Source organism: Lucilia cuprina, chromosome 2 (assembly GCF_022045245.1).
Source record: "Lucilia cuprina isolate Lc7/37 chromosome 2, ASM2204524v1, whole genome shotgun sequence".
NCBI classification, from domain to species: domain Eukaryota; kingdom Metazoa; phylum Arthropoda; class Insecta; order Diptera; family Calliphoridae; genus Lucilia; species Lucilia cuprina.
The window spans coordinates 32,585,350-32,607,930 of record NC_060950.1 but is presented as its reverse complement, the minus strand read 5'-3'; the positions used below and the strand labels follow the sequence as shown (position 1 = coordinate 32,607,930).

The 22,581-nt window shown below is 27.5% G+C and overlaps 1 protein-coding gene across 1 annotated transcript in view; it reads left to right on the top strand.

Moving 5' to 3' along the window:
* The window catches only part of LOC111677876 (dipeptidase 1), a 26,579-nt gene extending 4,876 nt beyond the window's left edge, over positions 1-21,703 (top strand). Inside the window, exons 2-5 of the mRNA XM_046949484.1 lie at positions 1,018-1,144; positions 1,391-1,487; positions 12,022-12,154; positions 21,291-21,703. Of these exons, the coding sequence (XP_046805440.1) occupies positions 1,018-1,144; positions 1,391-1,487; positions 12,022-12,154; positions 21,291-21,526 (593 nt within the window). The 3' untranslated portion in view covers positions 21,527-21,703. The remainder of the gene's footprint in view (positions 1-1,017; positions 1,145-1,390; positions 1,488-12,021; positions 12,155-21,290) is intronic.
* Positions 21,704-22,581: the final 878 nt, after the last annotated feature.

Here is a 22,581-nt window from a genome sequence, read left to right as displayed (position 1 = left end):
CCCACCCAAAAATCACTTAAACGCTCATAACTCATTACTAAAGATATCGATATAAAATTTGGTACAAGTATTGCTCTTATATACAGAAATATTACAATGATCGGTCCAAAGCTCCCATACAAGGTTCCCACCCGAAAATCACTTAAACGCCCATATAAAATTTGTTGCAAGCATTGTTCTCACATAAAGAAATATTACCACAAAATCTTTTTCCGATCGGTCCATAATTGATCATAGTTCCCATACAAGGTCTCTTTTAGAAAAACAGACATACAAGGTTCCCTTCCGAAAATCAGAAAAAACGCACATAACTCATAACCAAATATTGATATCCATACATTTATCAAAAATATTGCTCTTATATACATAAATTCACTATAAAATTGTTTTACGATCGGTCCATATTTGGTCATAGCTCTCACACTAGGTCCAGAAAATCACTTAGAATCACAATATTTATTACCAAGTAATGATATAGATACAGAATTCTGAAATTTTGTCTTTATATACATAATTGGACATAGCTCCCATACAAAGTCATTTTACGAAAATCTCTTAAACGCACATTACTTACTTATTACCAAATTAAGCTATTGATACGTAATTTGGCAAAAATACTAGTTTTGTATACTTCTATTTCTCCTATATTAGGTCCTGCCCCTAAAAGCGCTTTATCAATTTGTGTTGAACAAAATTTTGTGTAGAACATAATTATATATGGATTTGTATTTTGAAAATCTTTAAATCTTCCACACATATACATACAAATTACATGCAAATTACTAAATTTATAATGTTCAATAAATCTTGGAATTGTAATAGATTTAACTTTTTTTTACAAATATTTGATCAATTAGAAAAGTAATAACATAACAGTAGCTGGTGGAGGGTATTTAAGATTCGGCACAGCCGAATATACCACTCTAACTTGTTTTTAAATCTGTTCATAATTCTTTTAAATTTTTTCTGTTTTTAATCTTTCATTTTTTCTATTTGCTTTTATTTTCTTTTTAATAGGTGCTCCATTTGAAGAACGCTTACGTGTTGCCCTACAACTGTTGGATCAAGTGCCTTTAATTGATGGGCATAACGATTTACCCTGGAATATACGAAAGTTCCTGCACAATAAACTCAATGACTTTAAGTAAGTGCACTTTTCAAGTACTTGTACTGTTGTAAGTTTATTGATTGATTACTTAGAGTGTATGTACTTGTGTAAGTTTATAAAAGAAATACAGAGTAGTATTTTTACTTTAAGCCTTGAAACACTTTTCGTTTGAAAATTTTTCTACTTTGTTCCAGTTAGTAATTAGTCTTATATTTTTTCAAAAAGTGTTGTGTTTTATAAAGTAATGTTACTTACTGTTTTTCTTTTTTCATTTATTTGCAGCTTTAATGAAGATCTCAGAGAAGTTATGCCTTGGAAAAGAAGTCATTGGAGTCATACAGATTTAACACGACTGAAAAAGGGGAGAATATCAGCACAGGTAAGTTAATGTAGTTTTTTTTTTTTTGGTAAAACAACAGTAATTAATATAATATTCGTCTTCGCCTAATCTCATATTTATTTTGCTAAAATAATGTTAGAATTTTTTACGAATTCTGTTTTTAACAAAATTATTCAATTTAGGTAATCATATTTATTTGTTGTCTTTAATTTGTAATAAAACTTTAAATAGTTAAAATTCTAGCATCCCTTTGTCAAACAATAAAACAACAAACCTATAACGTGACTGTGGGTTAAAAGGCAGAATTTATAAAAAGCTAAATCAAAAAAGGCTAAGTCGAAAGAATAATATTGATGCAGTAAAGTGTTTCAAAGTCAATACACAGAAAAAAACTATAGGCAAGAAAAAGGGCTACAAGTAATGTCGTTGTTTTAAAATGTAGAGAAAAATCACATTTAAAAAAACTTTTTTTAACGAAAAAAGCTTGAAGTCACCCAATTTTGTTGCTTACATTATTCGCATACACAAAAACCTCTGCGAATATCACGAGGTATGTTAACAATGACCAAACATTTCGAATATATATGTATATATATATTTTTTTGTGAAACAGCCATTCGAATGGAATGTGTGAACATGCACGAATAAGTTGTCGCCACAAAATGTTTCACACCAAACATGTACATGACTTGATTTGTACCCTTGTGTAAGGATTTTTGCTTTTTCTTTTTTCATCGTTAACAAAACTCGATTTAAAAGTATAAAAAATATAAAAAGATTTTTTATTCCTTTTTACACTACACCATTTGCTTGTTCATTTTAGAAATTTAAAATTGTATTTATAAGTTACAAACTGTATTGAAAATCTCCTAGGTGTATTACTTTGTATACATATATAGAGAAACTTCTATTAGAAATAAGGAATTCAGTTAGCACTGTTTATTTTTGACTGTAAAAAAGTTTAAATAAAACAACGATGCAGCCGATAAATTGTATTTGTACAGAAGGATAAACAGTAACAATGGATTGCAATGAAAGGCAATGAATAGCGTTTTGAATAAAATATTTAACAGAGTTGGCAAAGAAGTACATCTTAAATGAAAAATCACCATCACAAGCTGCAATATACAGAACAAAAGTAAAATTTTTAAAAGGTTCATATTTATACACATTAAGTTTTAAGTGCAATTCTTTTATTGAAAAACAATTCAAACTTTTTATATCTGCAAATCTCAGACTTAAGTATATAATTTATATTGCACTATTTCCCTTATAATTTCAATACATGAACACAAAGCAGTTGTATTAATATCACGTGAAGGCAATAAATAGAAAATAACATATTTTTAAATATTTTAAAAATTTATCATTTAACAAAATTGGAATAGAATGCTATTATAGGTTAGGTTAGGTTTAAAGGGGGATGTATACTACATTAAATCTGAATTAATACACTTAGGCCACTATCGGGCATGTTCATAGTGGGAAATTTTTGTCATTTTCTGATCATAAATCTGTAACTTTTTATCTGTTAGAGATAAATACATAAAATTCTACACCAACAATTTTGACAATATTTCTGATTATATATGTATATTAATATGAACTTTGAAATTTTAATGGTAGCTTAGTAATATATGTTTGAAATTTAATATTTTTATAGCAACAGTTTGAACAAAAGTTTTGTGGTAATATTTCTTTTTGAATGTAATGAATTAATGAAGAATTGATATTATTAACCCCTTATGTAGAAATAAGTTTTATATAAATATAATTTATACATATTGTGAATGTTATTAGGGTTGTATCCTCATATGTTCAACAATTACTTTGTGTGTGAGTATGTTGCAATGAATCCTACACAAGCATCATCTTCTTTATCACTTACAATGTTGCCTTGGAAATAAGGTGTTTCAGAACTTTAATAATATAATCACTTTAATGCTTGTAACCCAACATTCGTTTTGTATACATAGAAACTCCCTAGATACTACAAAATTCCTCCCCGCCAACTATAAATGTAAATCAACTTACAATATAAACAAATAAGAGTTCTATATTCGGCTGTACCGAATCTTATATACCCATCACCATGGTGGGTTAAAAAAATAGTCAGTACCCAAAAGTCCTCTTTTACATCACTTACTTCGGGCCCAACATGCTTAAATTCATGTTTTTAGATTCAATATTAAAGCAAATTCAAAAAAGTGTCTTTTGAAAAACGAAAAGTACCCAAAAGTTCTATTTTATTGCTTCTCACCTAATTCAGACAAGGTTCTAGGTTCAATATTAAAGAAAATTCAAAAAGTACATTAAAAAAAAACAAAAAAAAGTAACAAAAGATCACTATTTTCGTTTCTCATATAATTCCGACTTTACATACTTTCATTCATGTTTCTAGGTTCAATATTATAGAAAATTCAAAAAGTACCTATAGTAGAACGAAAAAGTACCAAAAAGACTACTTTCATGTGTTTTCGCCTAATCCGGGCTCTACATGCTTAATTTTATGTTTCTAGGTTTATTATTATAGAAAACTTAAAAAATACCTTTTGAAAAACGAAAATGTCCAAAAAGTTTCCTTTGATGAGTTCTCACCTAATTCAGGCTCTACATGCTTAATTTCATGTTTCTAGGTTCAATATTATATAAATTAAAAAAAATATATTTTGTAGAACGACAAAGTACTTAAAAGTAACATTTTATGGGTACTCACCTAATCAAAGCCCTACATGCCAAATTTTATATGTCTAGGTTCAATATATTAGAAAATTCAAAAAATACCATTTGAAAAAGTACCAACAAGTTTCTTTAATAGCTCCTAACTTAAGCCAGGCTCAACATACATAATTTCATGTTTCCAGCTAATAACAAAACACTAATGCAGCTCTCGCTCTGTTTCTCTTGCTCTGTTTTTGTCGCTCTGCCTTGCTTTTATAAACAAGCGTACAATAACAAAATTTTTCGTACGAAGGTGAAGGGCATAATAAACTAAAATACAACTCAAACTTTGTTGATGTTTTACCATTAGCTTGGAGTTTGTGTAATTATTGCTGCAAAAAAGGATCTAGTTCTGTTCTAGTTCTGTTCTAGTTCTGTTCTAGTTCTGTTCTAGTTCTGTTCTAGTTCTGTTCTAGTTCTGTTCTAGTTCTGTTCTAGTTCTGTTCTAGTTCTGTTCTAGTTCTGTTCTAATTCTGTTCTAGTTCTGTTCTAGTTCTGTTCTAGTTCTGTAACAAAAAGTAAAAAACTTTTTTAAATTTTTTCTTGGTCACTCAAAATTTTCACTTCATCCTTTCAACTTCATTTAAAAACATTAAACATCTAATATATTTTCATCATTATTAAAGTGTTAGACTAAACATACTTTCGCACCTATCAAATATTTGACAAAAAAACGTAACCACTATTTTTTGTATTTGTATAGAGACGTGGTAGAATAAAACTGCATTTAAATGAAGTAATATCGATTATTTAGGGGTCACGTCATTTTTCGTAAAATAGTTGATAGGTGTGAACGTAAATTAAGACTAACAGAAACACTATTGCTGAGCACTGGCTATTTTTCACTTGCTCTCTCTGAATCCTTTAAGTCTTTTGTTGCTTTCGTAGTTGATATAGTTACGGTAAACATTTTTTTTATGTTGGTTTGGATTAATGTTTGAATTTTGTATAAAAAGAAATCCTCTCAATTACCTCTATGTTAGCAATACACACAGCTGCTTGTGCTAGTAAGTTTCATGTTTAATGTTGGCATAAACACTCTAACGTAGATTGTTGCATTACTGGGAATTATGTATTCTTGTATATGACTTTAGGGAAAGTAATTGGTAGAAAAAGAAATGTACACACAGTTCCAGTCAAAGATGGAGAAGAAACGAAATAAGCTAAAAACAAAACTCTTTTATAATTGCTACAAAATTTAATTATTTTGTGGCAAATAATTAAGAATCCGAGAAAATGTTTTTATTTAGTTAAAATTGTAAATAAAGATAAATGGGTAAATCCGTTTAAGATAAGAATAGTTTCTTTTTTAAATTTGCACCAATTTCCTTTAGTTAATAAGAAAGAAAATATATTTTAAGAATTTCTGAAAAATTTATAGGAAGCCGAAATAAAACTGACAAAAAGTATTGTCAGTTTCTAAGGTACACATTTTCTTAAAAAGAAGTAAATATTACTAACTGCTTCCAATTGCGAGTTAACATAAAAAATACTCACATATTTAAAGGGAATTCATTTCCCCTGAACGGAAGAAAATAAAACGGATTTCGTATTCATATCGCTTTTCTAATCTATACTTAATAAAAATATACTTTGTATGTATAAGAAAGCACGAATCAGTTTACAACTTTAACAATTTAACAAGAGCTATTTTGTTTAGCATTTTATTTCTGGTACTTGTGTAATTTAATTTATAACATTTTCTTTAAAATTCACTAACGTTACTTTTTATTTTATTATTTTTTTTTTTTTTTTTTTTTGCATTTTTTATATTTCTTTAGCAATCTTTAGCTGCTTGCACTTAAAATTTTATACAGTTTATTGTTTTGTTGCCATACACTCGTAAATGTGCAAATAGTTTAAGAAAAGTAAATAACTTTTTTCTTAAATTGTGGTGGGTGTCGGTACAGATTTGTTTTTATTTGTTAATGTGATCCATTATGGTAAACAGTGAATTAAGCTGTTTGTCCCACAATTGTTGGTTTAATTTTACTTGCCTTTTAATGTTGCTCTTTTCGGTTTTGCTTACATTGTAAATGTGGTGTTGCAAAAATATACTTGTTACCACTTCTATGAAATAGCGTATTGCATTTAAATTTACTACCTTAAAACTCTTAGTAAATAACTGCTCCAATACATTTTATTAAGGTTGAGGTATTTACCGAGTTAATTAGTATTATTTTTGCTTGGATGTCATTGTATATATGTAACTTATATAATTCTTAGTAAAACCTAATTATGAATTCATAATTAAAGTATAAATTTTCAATTGGGTATTCCTAAGAAAATTTGAAATTAATTCGGCAAAGCTTAAATGTTATATAAATGAGTATTCGTTGTAAATTAGCTAATTGAATTTAAAATCATAAACGCTTAAATGTAATTAAACTCATATCAATACTTTTTATTCTATCCTTTCGTCTAAAATCTAGTTCTATTCTAGTTTTGTTCTAGTTCTGTTCTAGTTCTGTTCTAGTTCTAGTTCTGTTCTAGTTCTGTTCTAGTTCTGTTCTAGTTCTGTTCTAGTTCTGTTCTAGTTCTGTTCTAGTTCTGTTCTAGTTCTGTTCTAGTTCTGTTCTAGTTCTTTTCTAGTTCTGTTCTAGTTCCGTTCTAGTTCTGTTCTAGTTCTAGTTTTGTTTTAGTTCTGTTCTAGTTATGTTCTTGTTCCGTTCCAGTTCTGTCCTACTTCTATGCTAGATCTGTTCTAGTTCTGTTCTTGTTATGTTCTAGTTCTGTTCTAGTTATGTTCTTGTTCTGTTCCAGTTCTGTTTTACTTCTATGCTAGATCTGTTCTGTTCTATTGTAATTCTGCTCTGTTTTGTTCCGTTCTTTTCTGCTCTTTTTCCGGTTTTGTTCTGTTCTAGTTAGGTTTTAGTTCTGTTCCATTTTATCAGCCTAAACTAGTAAATTTACATAAGTCCATAGAAAATAATAGTTCGTTTTGAAATCGATATAAATTTTTTGCCAAATTTAAATTTCAGTTATTTCTGTTGAAATCGTATTTTTTTGGGTGTTTTAAATTTAAGCCGTAACCTTTTTGCAAGTCATATTTCTTACAATTGAACTAATTCTTTTCAATTTATAAAAAATTTTTAAGCTAAATTTTGAACTAAACTCGGCAAATATGCTAAATGTTAAAAAATATATATAACAGAAAGAGAAGAAAGCAGAAGAAAAAAGTTTTCACAAACTTTTCATAAAAATAATTTGTGAATGTCGAAAACAACGGAAAACTTTATTTAAACTTAATTTGCATAGTTGGGAAAATATAACGCTCTTACACACACAAACAAAATATAAAATAAAACAATACAACATACACACAGATATAGAAATAAAATCAACAAAACCAGGCAAAATGTCATGTACCTTGTATGCGAATTTAAATAAATTCAACAACTGAGAGAGCAACCCAAAAAATGAACAGAAACAACAAGAAATTAAGTCAAAAGGCACAAAACTACAAGATTATTGCATTTTATACTCAAACATCGAAAACTTTTTACTCACACACTACAACGGTTCTCACACAGGAAGAAAAGTGTTGGTCTTAAGGCTATATACATTGGTTAGATAGGTTATTAGAATATACATGTTACAGTATTTAACTGTATTGTAGTTTTCCTGTTGTCATTGTTAGTGGAGACTTACACTCAGTCACAAACATAAACGAAATAAATTCTAAGTTATGTCAGATTTTTCTACTTCAACTCCTCCAAACTTATTTCAACACAACTACTTCCATACATATATATGTATATATGTCTTTGTAGTCACTAAACTGCGGTTACAAGGTGTACAGTTCCGGAAATGCAAAATTCGAGGGAAAATTCAAATGTTATATTGTTTCATGACATGCAACAAACTCTTGCTACTCGTTTTACCATCGTATAAGTTATGTAAAAGCAGTGTCGTCTTAGGCAATTTTACAATTTTGTAAAAGTTTTGATGATAAGAAAAATTTAAGTAAAATATCTTTATAAAAGTTAAAGTTGTCATCCGTACTCACTTTTTTAATATTAGAATATTAGTGCTAAAAATGGTCATCGCATAGTATATTCTAAACGTCTAATAGGTTATCGAACATTTGGAAAAACTTCTTTGTACTGCGATGAAAACACACACTGGTATAAAATATATTCTGATAATTTTCAAATAAACATCGTTAAGTAGAGCAAAAACAAATCAACTACCCAATGTGGTACCAAATCAAAAGCAAGGTAGACAAAATTAAAAATTTCGATATATTCTGAATGTAGATAAATAATGTTTTTTTTTTTGTTCTTCATAAAACCACTTAACTGAACTAAAACTGAACTAAAACTAAATTAGAACTTAACTAGAACCGAACTAAACTAAACAGAACTAGAACTAAACTAGAACTAAACTAGAACTGAACTAAAACTAAACTTAAACTAACCTAGAAGTGAACTGGAACTGAACTAGAACCGAACTAGAACTGAACTAAAACTTACCTAGAACTAAACTAGAAGTAAACTGGAACTGAACTAGAACTAAACTAGAACTCAACTAGAACTTTATTTATTTTTATTTCTAGAACTGAAGTACTACTGAACTTGAACTGATCTAGAACTGAAATTGAATTAAACTCCCCTTTACAAAATACTCAACTGATTTGGCTAATGTAAAACATTAGACTAGTATTCCTAAGATTCTTTCTCAAAAAAATTGTTTTTATGCTAGTTGCAATACTAAGACTCGTAAGTTGTACAGAAATAAGCTCGAACTTAGTTAGGTACACAATCTCTACAACTCCCCAAACAAACATACACAATTGAACGCACTTACACAAAAACGTGTTGCATGCATTGACTATTTGGTACTTTTAATTGTTGCTATTTGTGAAGCGTTTGCTTGCCACAATTAGAAAAATTCAAAAGCAACAAAAGGTATAAATGGAAATGAAAAGAACAAATGAAAAAACTTTTAAGCCACTAGATATTTAAAATATATGTATGTGTGTATATGTAAATCTGTTGCATGTCTATAAAATATTGTTAGTTTTTGAAAAAAAAAAGAAAAAAACTAAACCCTTGAACTTTTCTATTCTTTAGTTTGTTGTTTTATTTTTCTAATTTTTTATATTTAAGTCTAATATTCCATGGAGTGCTTACGTGTGAGTCTTTGCTTAATTAAAACTAATGAACAATTTTCTTTGCTCAACCATACAAGGTAAAAAAATTAATATGAATGTTTTTCATTCTATTCCATTTTTTCTTTTGTGTTGCATTTAACAGAATACGACACACTTATACATATGCATTCCTGCAGAAAGGATTCTTTCTGTTCTAATTATTCTTATGCATTTATAAATGCAAATGTATAACACTATAGTTTATATTATAGATACAGACGTACACACTCACATATAGTATTCAAAATATATTCATGCATTTATGGTTAAAACAATTGTTTGGTTTGGTATTGTTTTTCTCTTTTCATATTATATTTTCTGACCCTGATAATAACTATAGTGTACTTAGACCAAAGTGTTGGCAAATTTATTAAAACTACTGTTTCGAGTAGAGAATTGCCTTTTCTATTTGTTTGGATATAACCCTGACATTTAGATTAGCCTGGTTTAGGCATTGAATAACTGGCTCAAGTCAATTTCATTATTTGTTTAATAAAAATAATACAAAACTATACAGAAGTCTTGTATATACATATACACCACAGAATAACCATTAATTTAGAACCAAACAAAGATTAGAGGTAGCTTCTCATATGCTGTTGAGTTAATTTAAACAATGTTGTGTATTATCATTATTATTTGGTTCAGTTTTTCTGTTATATTTTTATGATTTAAAGAATACTTTTGAAAATAAGAATATTTGATAGAAATAAGAAAGTATAGTGAGGAATGTTTGAAGATACGAAATATATGTTTTTTATATCAAACGTAGAAATATTATATTAGACTCGCAGAGTCCTGAAAATCTAAAGGTTTCTCATCTGGTATTTATACCCTACACCACTATAGTGGTAGAGGGTATTATGCGTTTGTGCTGAAGTTTGTAACGCCCAAAAATATTGGTCCTACCCACCTTAAAGTATACCAATCGCCTCAGAATCACTCTCTGAGCCGATTTAGCTATGTACGTCTGTCCGTCCGTCTGTATGTCTGTCTGTCTGTCTGTCTGTGTGTCCATGTAAACCTTGTGCGCACGCTACAGGTCGCAATTTTCAAGATAATTTGATGAAATTTGGAACTTACTCTTTTTTTGCTTCAAGGACGATCGCTATTGAAAATGGTTGAAATCGGTCCATTATTTCTCCTAGCCCCCATACATCCGTACCCCCGAATCGGGCCTTTAGACTCATAAGTACGTTAAATGTTTTATAATGTCAACAAAAATCAGCAAAAATTAGTATTATAGAACAATAAATGACAATACTAAATTTTATTGTGATCGGGCCTCATTTGACCCTAGCCCCCATACAGACTCCCCTTCAGAAAATGACGATTAAAATCTACATAAATGACTTTGTAGTAGACGTAAATTCATCTACCAAAATTTATAAGGATAGGCCCATATTCTCTCTCTTTTTTTGTCAACAATAAGTAAAAATATTCCACAAAAAAAAAAAAAACAAATTAAATGCTTTATCATATGGTCGGCAATGTCCGACTATAAATTCATACTTGTTTTTGTACTTTTTTATTTAAAATGTACATTTAAAAAAAAAAAAACGAAAAATTACGAAACAATTCCATTTCATAGGTTCAGATTACTGCGAGACTTACATTTTTACTTTCATGTTCCTAGCTAATGACAGAGTTTGTCTAACATTTTTGTACATATCTACTTTGTAAACCGATTTTGTTTATTTATATTAGGACACTTTCGACTACATGTCTGACAGAATTGTTAAAGATTCCAGTCCCGAAGATATCTAGGTTCTCAGAAAATTTATTTCAACAAACAGACAGAGAGATGGACATAGCTTAATCGAACTCCTCTTTGAAATAGGCCAACACGGCAGGTGTTCCGTAAAGCACTTTTACATTTATACCAATTTTACAAAAGTAAAGAGTGTAAAACCATTTTCAATTAACATGTTTTTATCTTTCTTTAATTCTTATTTAAACAAATGTTTAATTGTCTTTATTATCTCGTTGTTTGAAATATAAGTGTACAATTTTGATTAAATTTTTAATTGTATAAATTAATTGTTTAATTGATTGAAAAAATTTTCTGGCCTACTTTTCTATTTTATTATTATTTTTTTTTAAATATTTTTGAATGACCTTCTAATTGATTTTAAAAAAATTGTCTAGCAAACAGTCTAATACATTTGATTAATAAATTAATAAAAAATCTATATTATATTTACTAAATATTTAATTTACACATATAATGAATTAATCAATGTTAAATCTTTTCTCAAGTATTGACATTAATTGTGTTGATTAATTCGTTTTTCTAAATAATACATATTTTTTACAAATTTGGTAATTGATATCGTCATTTTGGTTATAGGTGCAAAACTTGCTTGAAACAATTATTTAGATAATTGAACTTAATTCAGCAATATTTGTATTAGCCAGTTAAAATTTTAAATTTAAACCTCATAAACAAATAGGGGCGGGGCTAAAGATTTAAAAATAGGACATAAAGTAAATTATAAAGCTTAAAATTTCACATGTTTTTTGTGTGCAAAAAATCTAAATTTCTTGTCATTCTTTTCTCATTCTGTAAGTTTTATATTTACCATAACATTTTTAATCCCGAAAACAAGCGAAGAATTAAAATCGTTTCCAATATTTGTTTATTATTTAAATTTGATTTTAAACAATATTAAATAAATTATAATGATTTGCTTTTAGTTTTGGGCTGCCTATGTTCCTTGTGAAGCACAACATCGAGATGCAGTACAACTGACACTAGAACAAATAGATGTTATAAAAAGATTAACGGATCGTTATTCACCACAGCTGACAACGTGTACATCAGCTCAGGGTAAGTAATTAAAAATTAAATAAATTATTTAATTATTTATAGAAAACAACTTAAAATTTAAACTTTATTCTAAACACGACAGTATACAACATATTAAGTCTAGAAAACATGGCACTTGCTGATTTCCTGTAAAGCCATTAATTTATAACAATATAAAAAAAACTTTTCAATCATTAAACAAACTAACATAAAATAACTACTTACATAAATTATTAACAAAAAGTATGTAGTATCTCAAAACTTATTTTCAAACTTTTTTTTTCCATATGTCTACAGTTTACTACGTATAAAGTATTTTGCGGTTTTCAGTTATAAATATCTAAACAATATTTTGTTTTTGTATATTTTATAACATTATAGCTTTATCATACAATGTTTGGTATACAAATAAAAATGTTTGTATATATTTCCGTCCTGGTTATATTTCAGTCATACACATTTCCGTTCAAATATAACGAATTGAAAACATTATGATGGGGGATTTTTACACTACCACTATCGTATAACATTTTTATTTTTTCGAAAAAAAATATAAACATGAGGCAGTCTGTTAGGCGATGATGAATAGGACACCATTGGTGTGGGAAGAAAGGTGCAGAAATAAGAATAGAAAATAAATAATATTTGTGTAACATTTGTGTAATGTGTCGACATTTCAGGGGAAAATGGCAGCTATAAATTTATTTTAATAGCTTTCATTTCTTGTCCTCAAATGGAAGATGTTAAGCATATTTGCTGATAGATTTCATATTAAAGATAAAGCAAATTTTTTTGCTAATTTTATAAACATAACGGAGACACTTAAAAGTCATCAAATAATATTTCATTAACTTATAATGCACTCGAATTTCATGAATGGATTGACGGACAGATACATATTACTTAAAGACTTATACACTTTTAATTTTCCATTTTCAATTCACTACAAATTAAATCAACTTAATTTTCTTTTTCTTCCGGCATATCATTTTAAAATTTGAAAATTTTGCTTTAGCTGTTAGTGTTCTGTTCTGTTCGGTTTGTTTGTTTGTTTGTTGCAACTCCCAAAACACTTAACAGCTAGAAAATTTTTTTCTTTTTTTTTGCTGGCATGAAATATGAGCATTCTTTAATAAAAAACTAAACGCAAATAGGCAACAAACTAAGAAAACACAAAAAACACTTATTCAACAAATATAGTTTTCCCACGGCAACCATTTACACACACTGAACATGGACGTTATGCAACATCACAACCAAAAAAAAAAAAACAATTTAAATTCAAAAAATAATAATTTTTTCTTCAAAAATTGTATGCCTCATATTTTCGTTTAACTTTAACTTTGAAGTCACTACAAACCAAATTTTTGGCAGCTATTACGGGAAAAAAATCACAAGAAATTTAGCAGAAAGCACGATAACAAGAAAACGTCTTTTTACTACTACAACTTGCAACATCAGCAATTTTCACTTGGCTGTGAAGTAAAGAAAACAACCTAAATTTGTTGAAAATTTATTTACAATTCAAACAAACAAGAATAACATAACACTCAACAGTTTCTTACCTTGTGCTATATTATTCCATTTTTGTTTTTGGTTGTTTTTTTATACAATCTTTTCTTATATTCTTAACGCAATTTTATTATATTTTGTTATTCTTTCTACTATTCCACTCAATCCTCACCTAGTTTCACTTGCAAAAGAATGAAATAAAACACACAACTACTGTAAGAAAACAAAAAAATTAAAACAATGTTTGTGTTACTTCTTGTTGAAACATCTGAACTGTTGCAAGACTAACAAAAACATTTTTGTATCGAGATGCATTTTTTGCCTTTTACTAAACAATACCAGAAAAAACTGCTACAGAAATAGATGAAAGATATGTGGTTAGATAAATGTGACCGGGTAGTTCTACCTGCACAATTTATCAAACTATTTACCTTCAAAATCTATAGTCACATATATAGTATAAAATCAGGACTAAACTCTATTCTTAGTCTGAAAAACAGCTGATATTTTCGACTACTGTTTATATTTTGGTCTTTAGGCAACCGTCTATTGTCTGGACTACAGTCTACAGCCACCACTGTAGCCTGTAGCTTTGACTACGATCTATACTATACTACACTTCGTTTGAAAAACAGTTTAAATTCTAGACTACTGTTTACAATTGGACTATAGTGGACTATTACAGTCTATATTCTAGACAACAGACTATAGTCAAGAATACAATCTATAGGCATCACTGTTGTCTATATCTTTGACTACGATCGGACGACATAACTATAGCCGGGATTGTAGTAAATAATCTGAACTATGGTATACAGTCTGGAGTATAATCTATAGTATGAACTATAGTTAAGAGTCTAGAAAAGTCTGGACCATAGTCTGAACTGTACTCTGAAATATAGTCTGTAGTCAACTCTATATTTTAGACTATAGTCTATAATATGGACTATATTCTATGCCTGGACTATAGTCTATAGTTTGGACTATAGTCTATAGGACTATATACATTAGTCAGACTAGACCGTTGTCTAAACTAAATATTATATCTGAAAAAATTAACATTGCTTTCTCAAATCACCGCATACATATTTTATAGTCTATAGCCTTGACTACAGTTTATATTCTGTATTATAGTTTATGTCCTGGTCTGTAGTCTATAGTTTGGACTACAGCCCATAGTCTGAACTAGGGTCTACAGTCTGACCCTTAATCTATAGTCAGGACTATATTTTATAGTTTGTACTATACATTGTAGTCTGAGCTATATACTATAGTCCAGACTATAGTCTGTAGGAACTATAATGTATATTGTAATCTATAGTCTATTGTCTAGGGTTTATAATTCAGACTATAAACTCTAACTAGGCTGGACAATTTTATAGAATATAGTCTGAGAATTCTATACAAATCATGTACTTTATCTAACCACATCACACATATTTCTGTACATATGTATATAAATATATTTACAAATATATTTTTCCATTAAATAGTTAGTGTTTTGTTAGCACTTAGCAAAGAAAATATATAAGACAATACTTTTTTATGTTTATAAATATTTTTTCGAAACTACAGAAACACTAGTATTCACTTAAATTTCATAATTATGAATTCGTGTTTAAGTTTTAAATATTTCTCTAATTCCATATGCTTGACTTAGAAAAACTATGATTGCTTTGCCATATTTTTCATAAATTCTCAGAAACATAAAGCCTTGGCAAAAAAGTATAAAATTATTCATATATAAGAAAAAATAATTATATATATAATAAAAAAAGTTTAGTTTTTTACATATTTAGTTGGTAGTTATTCTAAACTTTTGACTCTTAGTCGTAATACTTGTTGTACGTTTAATATTTTTCCCCTTTACATTTCAATTCTCTTTAGTTGGTTGAGCTCCTTGTTTTACCTTTAGCTGGTGCTAAAAACAAGTAAGAGAGTGTATTCGGTATCCTTTATAAATGCGTTGTATTTTAAAAATTTTGTAGTTGTAGTTTTTTATAGGTCGAAAGTTTCTACCACTTCCTACAGTCTTCTACACACATAAACCATAAGTGTAGAAAAGTTAAGGATATATATTTTTTTTACTTTCCTCTGCTAATAGTAAAAATTCTGTTAAAAAATTGTTTAAAGTCATAAAGGTGAATATAGGAGAGAAAATATTAAAAGGAAATAAATATGCACATACACTTACACAGAATAAAAAGAAGTTTGGAAAAAAACTGGGCAAATAAAGTTGATTATTTAATATGCCGGTTCTTGCTGTTTATAAGCCAGAAAGATTTAAAAGTTATTTTTGTTTGAAGAAAGTAGAAATCGTTTTTTTTTTTTAAATAGTGGGTCATAAAATGCGTTTAATACTTGCCCCGTTTATTTAATAAATTTTCTATTTTTATGGGAAAAAGTAAAGAAAACGTTATATATTTTGTAGTAAAAGTAAAAAGCGGTTATAACTTTTTTACTGAATAAAAAGTGAGAAAGTTTTTTAATAATAAATGTTCGGCTGTCCATGCTAAAGGATGGACAATATGTGTGTTACTTAAATATATTACATAATATGGTTTATATCAAAAAATGTTTGAAATATTTAGAGGTTTAATTATGCACATTTTAATAAAAATAAGTAATAATAATATAAACCAAATACCCTTATGTATAGCAAGACTTGTATCCAATCATTTTCCAAAGACGACTCTATATGTAAGCTTAGAAAATCAAAAGATACATATGTACATATATTATCTAATTTTCAGTATCAGTTCAGAAAAAGTCCATTATATAATTCTAAAAAATCACAATCTTTGTTTCCCCCCGCACTTTTTTGAAATCTTATTTGACTTTCTAATGAACTATTTTAATTCTTCCAATAGAACAAAACATAATATTCATTCAATGCATGTTAGCATGCAATCAAACTATAGATTTTCTTAAATACAACGTGTTAACTGCATTTTTGAATTTTACTCTTAAAATTAGAAAACATTTCCACTCATTTGCTTTTATTTATACCCTGTCATATACTACTTATGTATGTATAAGAAATAGAGTTTTCAATTTCAATTTGATTCCATACCATTAAAACATCAAATGTTGAAATGTTAGTTTTGTAGGGGAATGCAAAAATATCTAGAACTTTAGTGTCAAAATGGAAAGTAGACAAAATACAAGAAGTAAATATTTAAATTTCATGACTTTAAGTGGCAAAAAGTCTTGAAAAGAACTCAGCTTAGTAATGTGTTATAAGGTTTGAAAGAAAGTGTCAGGTGTACTTTCAACTGTTTTTTTTTTAACTTGTTGTTAGAATTGCTTATTAAATCTTTTCTGGAGAAATACAAGAATGAAACAAAACTTAAAAACAGAATGAAAAATGCTACAATTTAAGAAAAGATACTTAATGTATTGAAAAATAAGAAAAAATATTGACATTTAAAAACAAGAGAGAATGTATAGTTGTTAACAATGCCCGACAATACATACCATACTTCGTTGGACCCAATATGAGGGTCGTGTAGTGGAAAGCATCTATGGTTGCATACTTACAAAACCAAACTTATTTTCGAAAAAGGTGAACCATGACGACTTCTTCTCAATTTTAGATTAAACTCTACAGAATTAAACAGAATGTTCAGTAACTTTTTTAAATAATGATAAAATTCCCTTCTTTAATCGTACAAGGATTGAAGAGCAATTGCGTTAAAACATATGTATCGAAATCAAATTTATTTTGATTACTGAATCCATAAAATTACAGCTTCTAAAAAAGTAAAACATTAAAGCCTACAATACATTACGCGATTTACAAATTTCAAATTTATTCACAAAAACATTACTTCATTATTTTATTTATACAAAGTGAAATACTAATACATATAATGTTATAAACCAAATGAGAATTATTTCAACTCATTTTATTGTAGCGTAAAACAACACACACGCACACACAAATTAATATGTGTAAGATGTGCGGCTAAAGTTGTTTTGTTGTACATACAGACATAGAACAACATAACATATAAAGGTTATTTACAACAACATAACATACAATGGTTATTTAACATATAGAAACATAACATATAATGGTTATTTGAATGTTTAAATGGTTATTAGTAACATAATATATTTTCATCGTTACCTTTACGTAGTTATTGAAAAAATAATTATTTTTCAGTGAATCATACTCAGATTTATAATTGCGATGAACATGAAAATGATTATAATAACAACAATATTGTTTTAGATAATAATATTTTGGTACATTGAACATTGTTTAGTTAAAGTAACCATGTCGAACTCAGATACAAATACACGAAGTCTGTTGTAACAAAAGACTAAAAGCAGAATAAAATCCAGGCATCAGATAAGTAGCTCAGTGGTAAGAGCTTTTAAATACAAAATATGATAAATATAAAAAACTCCAAGTTCAACCTAACCTAAGTCCGCTTAATTTCATTTATGATTCCAACTGAATTTGAATACTGAACAAAACTCTCGCATTTAAACCATACATGAACATAATTAATTTTTTAATCATAAACTTAAACCCCAAGTCTTGAATGCCTTAAACAATTTTATAACGATCATCTCCTAAAGATATTAATCAGTTAGAATTTAAAAAAAAAAAAAAAACAATATTTTCATTAGAAAATTTAAAACAATGAAATCGTACCATACCTATAGATAACTCAAAACTTATTAGTATATTCCTGTTTATTCTTAGCAAATGCTAAGCAAAATAGGTAGCACACTTTCATTTTTTCTTTTTTTTCATTCTTCTATAGTTTATTACTTCAAGTGGTATTTTCAAGGATTTCCATTTCTCAACTAAGAATATGTATACAAATATATAAACATATACCTGTGCACAGCCATATAAAAATATTGAAAAATATTTTCATTTTCTTATTTGCAGCCATGTATTAGAATCTTAAATAGTACGAAAGAATTGTCGGGAAAATATTAAAGAAAAGCGAATAAACTACAAGAGAAAAATAAAAAGAAAACAAATAACATTTACTAGGAAATGAAATGAATTGTGAACCCATTATATGGAAGCTACGTGCAACATTTCCTGTACCAGTTTTTCTTCAACATTTATGTTTTCCCTATTTTTAGATTCCTAGAAAGTTGCTGCAAGTTTATATTAGTTTATGTGGGTGCAGTCATAAATGCAGTAAACAGTATATTGTGTATGTTTTTTTTTTTTTTTTTTTTGAACAAATAAATATGAACAAGGATAAAAATAAGAAAAATTGTGAAATAAAAGATTTTAACATGTAGTTTCTAACGAACAATACATAATTTTCTGCATCAATACAAGTTGAAGCTTTATTTTCTCTACAAATGCTTTCTATTTACTTTTACTTATTGGCAAAGGAAAGAAAAAAAATTATAAAAATAAAAGTTTTTATGTAATACTTCGTGTACCAGAATAATTGTAGTTTCATAGATTTATAAAAAAATTGTTTTTTCAATAAAGCTCTTACTATTGGTAATGTAAATATTTTTTAAAGGTATACTAATGGTATACTAGTTGTTTATCTATTTAAATGTTTAGTCTATAGTCTAGCCTATAGTCTAGTCTATAGTCTAGCCTATAGTTTAGTCTATAGCCCTATATTTCCTAATCCATGAAAAGATATTTCTGATCAAATTTTCGAAATAAAAAACCAGGGGTCAAAATCAAGTTTTTTATATATAATATTCTTTATTAAAAATAGTAAAATATTGGATATTTTATTAATGAGCACATTTTGACAAACTATATGAAAGTATATCCAAAAACCTAGGAATCAAACTTCTTCAAAAATTAACTCTCTGTCGTACTTGGGGTCGATTCAAGACCGATTTTTTTAATACTAAAAAACACTTTTAAAAAGAATAATAATCGCAATCTACTTGATCAAAATTAAGTAACAATTCAAACCTTTTCCCGAAATCCTTCAACTTTACATCGCAGGTAATGTAAAATTATGAGAGGTATTAAGTTCATTCTTTTTGTGTTTAATTCTTATATATCCTTTATAAAATCCAGTATGGAAAACTTTAATTTCTTTAAAATCCATTTAACAAAATTTTTAAAAAATAGGGTAAAAATAATGAGCCTTTTTTGACCACATATTAAACCATGTAAGCGTTGTCCAATTGGAACAAAAATTTGTACTTGTAAACATTCATCTTTACATTATGAATTTTGTAAATATAAACATATTTTTTTGTAAAATTATTCAAAACTAAAAAAAAAATTTATATTTACTTTTATGTGTCTTCACAATCACAAAATTCTCGGGGGAAATTTTAATAACTCAAAACATTTTTAACACATTTTAAGTTTTTCTATTATTTTGGAAAGACAATTTTGTAGACATAACGATTTTTCTATAAAATGGTGCAATAATACTTAAAGCCTTACCTAGTGAAGAAGCTCCAAAAAGTGTAATTTTCTCCCATATAAACGCAATATTTTACAATCTTTCATTTTACTTTAAAATATGTACATAATTACACCATTAGAAGTTGATCCAAAAGAAAAGCCTATTTTCGACCCACCCTACTGTACATTTCTATACAAAAAAGAAGAAATATATTTTCTTTCGGTTTTAAGGAACGGCCAATTTTCAGTTAAACGAAAAAAATCCACTTCAGAGCCGTGATCCACTTGTTAAAGCAGTCCTATCGCCCAACTTTTTTCCAGAATACATTTTTATAATTTTAGGTATATATATCGCAACATTTGCAAGAATTTTACATTTATATCTCAAGTATACAGTCAGAATGACTAAAAGATGAAGGAAATTTTTTATTTTTATATTCGGAATCATAACACTTGAATTATTGAAAATTATTTAAAAAGTTTTTTTTTATCGTTGGCCTATGACATATCTAAGCAAAATAAGTTTTCTCCGAATAAGCTCTGAAACCAATTTTTTCAAAACCAAAAAAAAAAAAAAATTTGAATAAAATTAGGAGCTCATAGGCTATTTAAATCCAAAATTTTATTTTGATTGGACAATTAGTTTTGTAGATATCAAGGATTAGAAATTGCTTGGTTTTGGTTGGTTCAACTTTTGGTTTAAACTATAGTAAATTCTGTAGTATTATTGAACATAGGTTTGTTTATAATTTATATTAAATTCTACTATACAATTATTTCAAGTAATTTACCACAAGTAGCAAAAACTTTAATATGAATTAAATTTAAATTTTTAAAATCGTATATTTAAATATGTAAATAAAAATGTATTCAAACAAATTCCTAAGCAAAATATGGGTGTGTTTAAAAAAATATATATTATAAATAATATTCATAAATTTTTAGTTTATATCAGCATTGTTTTCCAATTCATAACCCAAATATAATAAAAGAAAAAAATATGCCAAATATTATATAAATCAAAATGAACTCGAACCAAAAGATATTTTTACGTATAACAGCAAACCATAAAATGGACAAAAAATACAAAACAATAGTTTTATCACAAACTTGTAGTTAAATTTATGAGATAATATTCACATACACACAATAAACAGCAACAAAAATAATAACAAAAACTCAATTTCCTGAATTTTCCTTTAAAAAATATTTTTTTCTATATTTTCCATATCTGCTATTCAACATACTACAACTCTAACCCACACTGTCGCACAGACATTATTGAAGCTCATAAAAATCATCAATTGTGTTCATTAACGGGCGTTGAGGGCGGCCATTCGTTGGGTGGCTCGTTGGCTGTACTAAGAACGTTATACGCCATAGGTGTTCGTTATATGACACTAACATCTACTTGTCATACACCCTGGGCCGATTCCAGTTATGCAGATGCTCCAACATACAATGTTAAACATGGCGGTTTAACGATATTTGGCAAGGTAAGTACTTGTTAATAACAACGAGATACATACATTTATACTTATGCTTGGCCATAGTACCATTTTATTGATGAAGCCAAAGATGGATGGCATGTATGAGCAAATGAATGAGTAATCACTTTTTTTTATTCTGTGGTAAGGGTCGATGGCAGTAGTAATTATGATAGGTAAAGGAGTTAATTTATGATGAAAAATATGTAATGTATTGAGTAAAAAAAAATAGTCCGATACTAGATTAAGTATTTTTTTACAAAATGTAGATTTGAAATTCGACGTAAATATTATACATATATGTATTCATGTAACAGTAGATTGCTAATGGCGTCAATTTTTCAAATACATAAAATTTTTAAAAGTTTTATATTGAATATTGCGGAAATGAAATATTTCAAACAATTTTTACTTTTACAGTTATAAAAATCTTTAAAAAATTCTAATAATAAATGATGGATTTTTTATCAACTCTTTTTAATAAAAATCATGAAAATACATTTAAAAATTAAAATGATTTTTTTTAAATCATTTCTTTTAACTAGAATGATGTTAATTTGCTCAAGTCCATTTTCGATTTAATTTTACACTCTTTTAAAATTTTCTATGCTCAAAACTAAATATAGATAGTGTGAGCATAAAAATTTATCAAAACGAAAAGTGAGAATTAATTAACATGCGCCTAAAAGTTTGCCAACTTTCTTATCGTAAAATTTAAAACTTATTATCAAAACTATTATATAGGTACTTACTATTTCTTAGATTTATTTCTAATTATTTGAATATTATTAAATAACAAAGGAATCAATACCTTTAAATTGTTAACCACAAAATCTAGTTAATGTTATCCCTATGCAATGGTTGATGACAAGATGTTAAAACGTATTGATCAATACGAAAATTTTGTCCATCTGTTTATTAAGGTTTTTTTTTACATAACAATACTATGCATTCTGCAGTTATTGTATAACTAGAAACTCTATTAATATTATGGCAAACAAGAAAATTATACATTCACTGAATTTTGATTGTTTACTTGCATAATGAATACTTGTTAACAAGTAAGTACACAGGGGCAT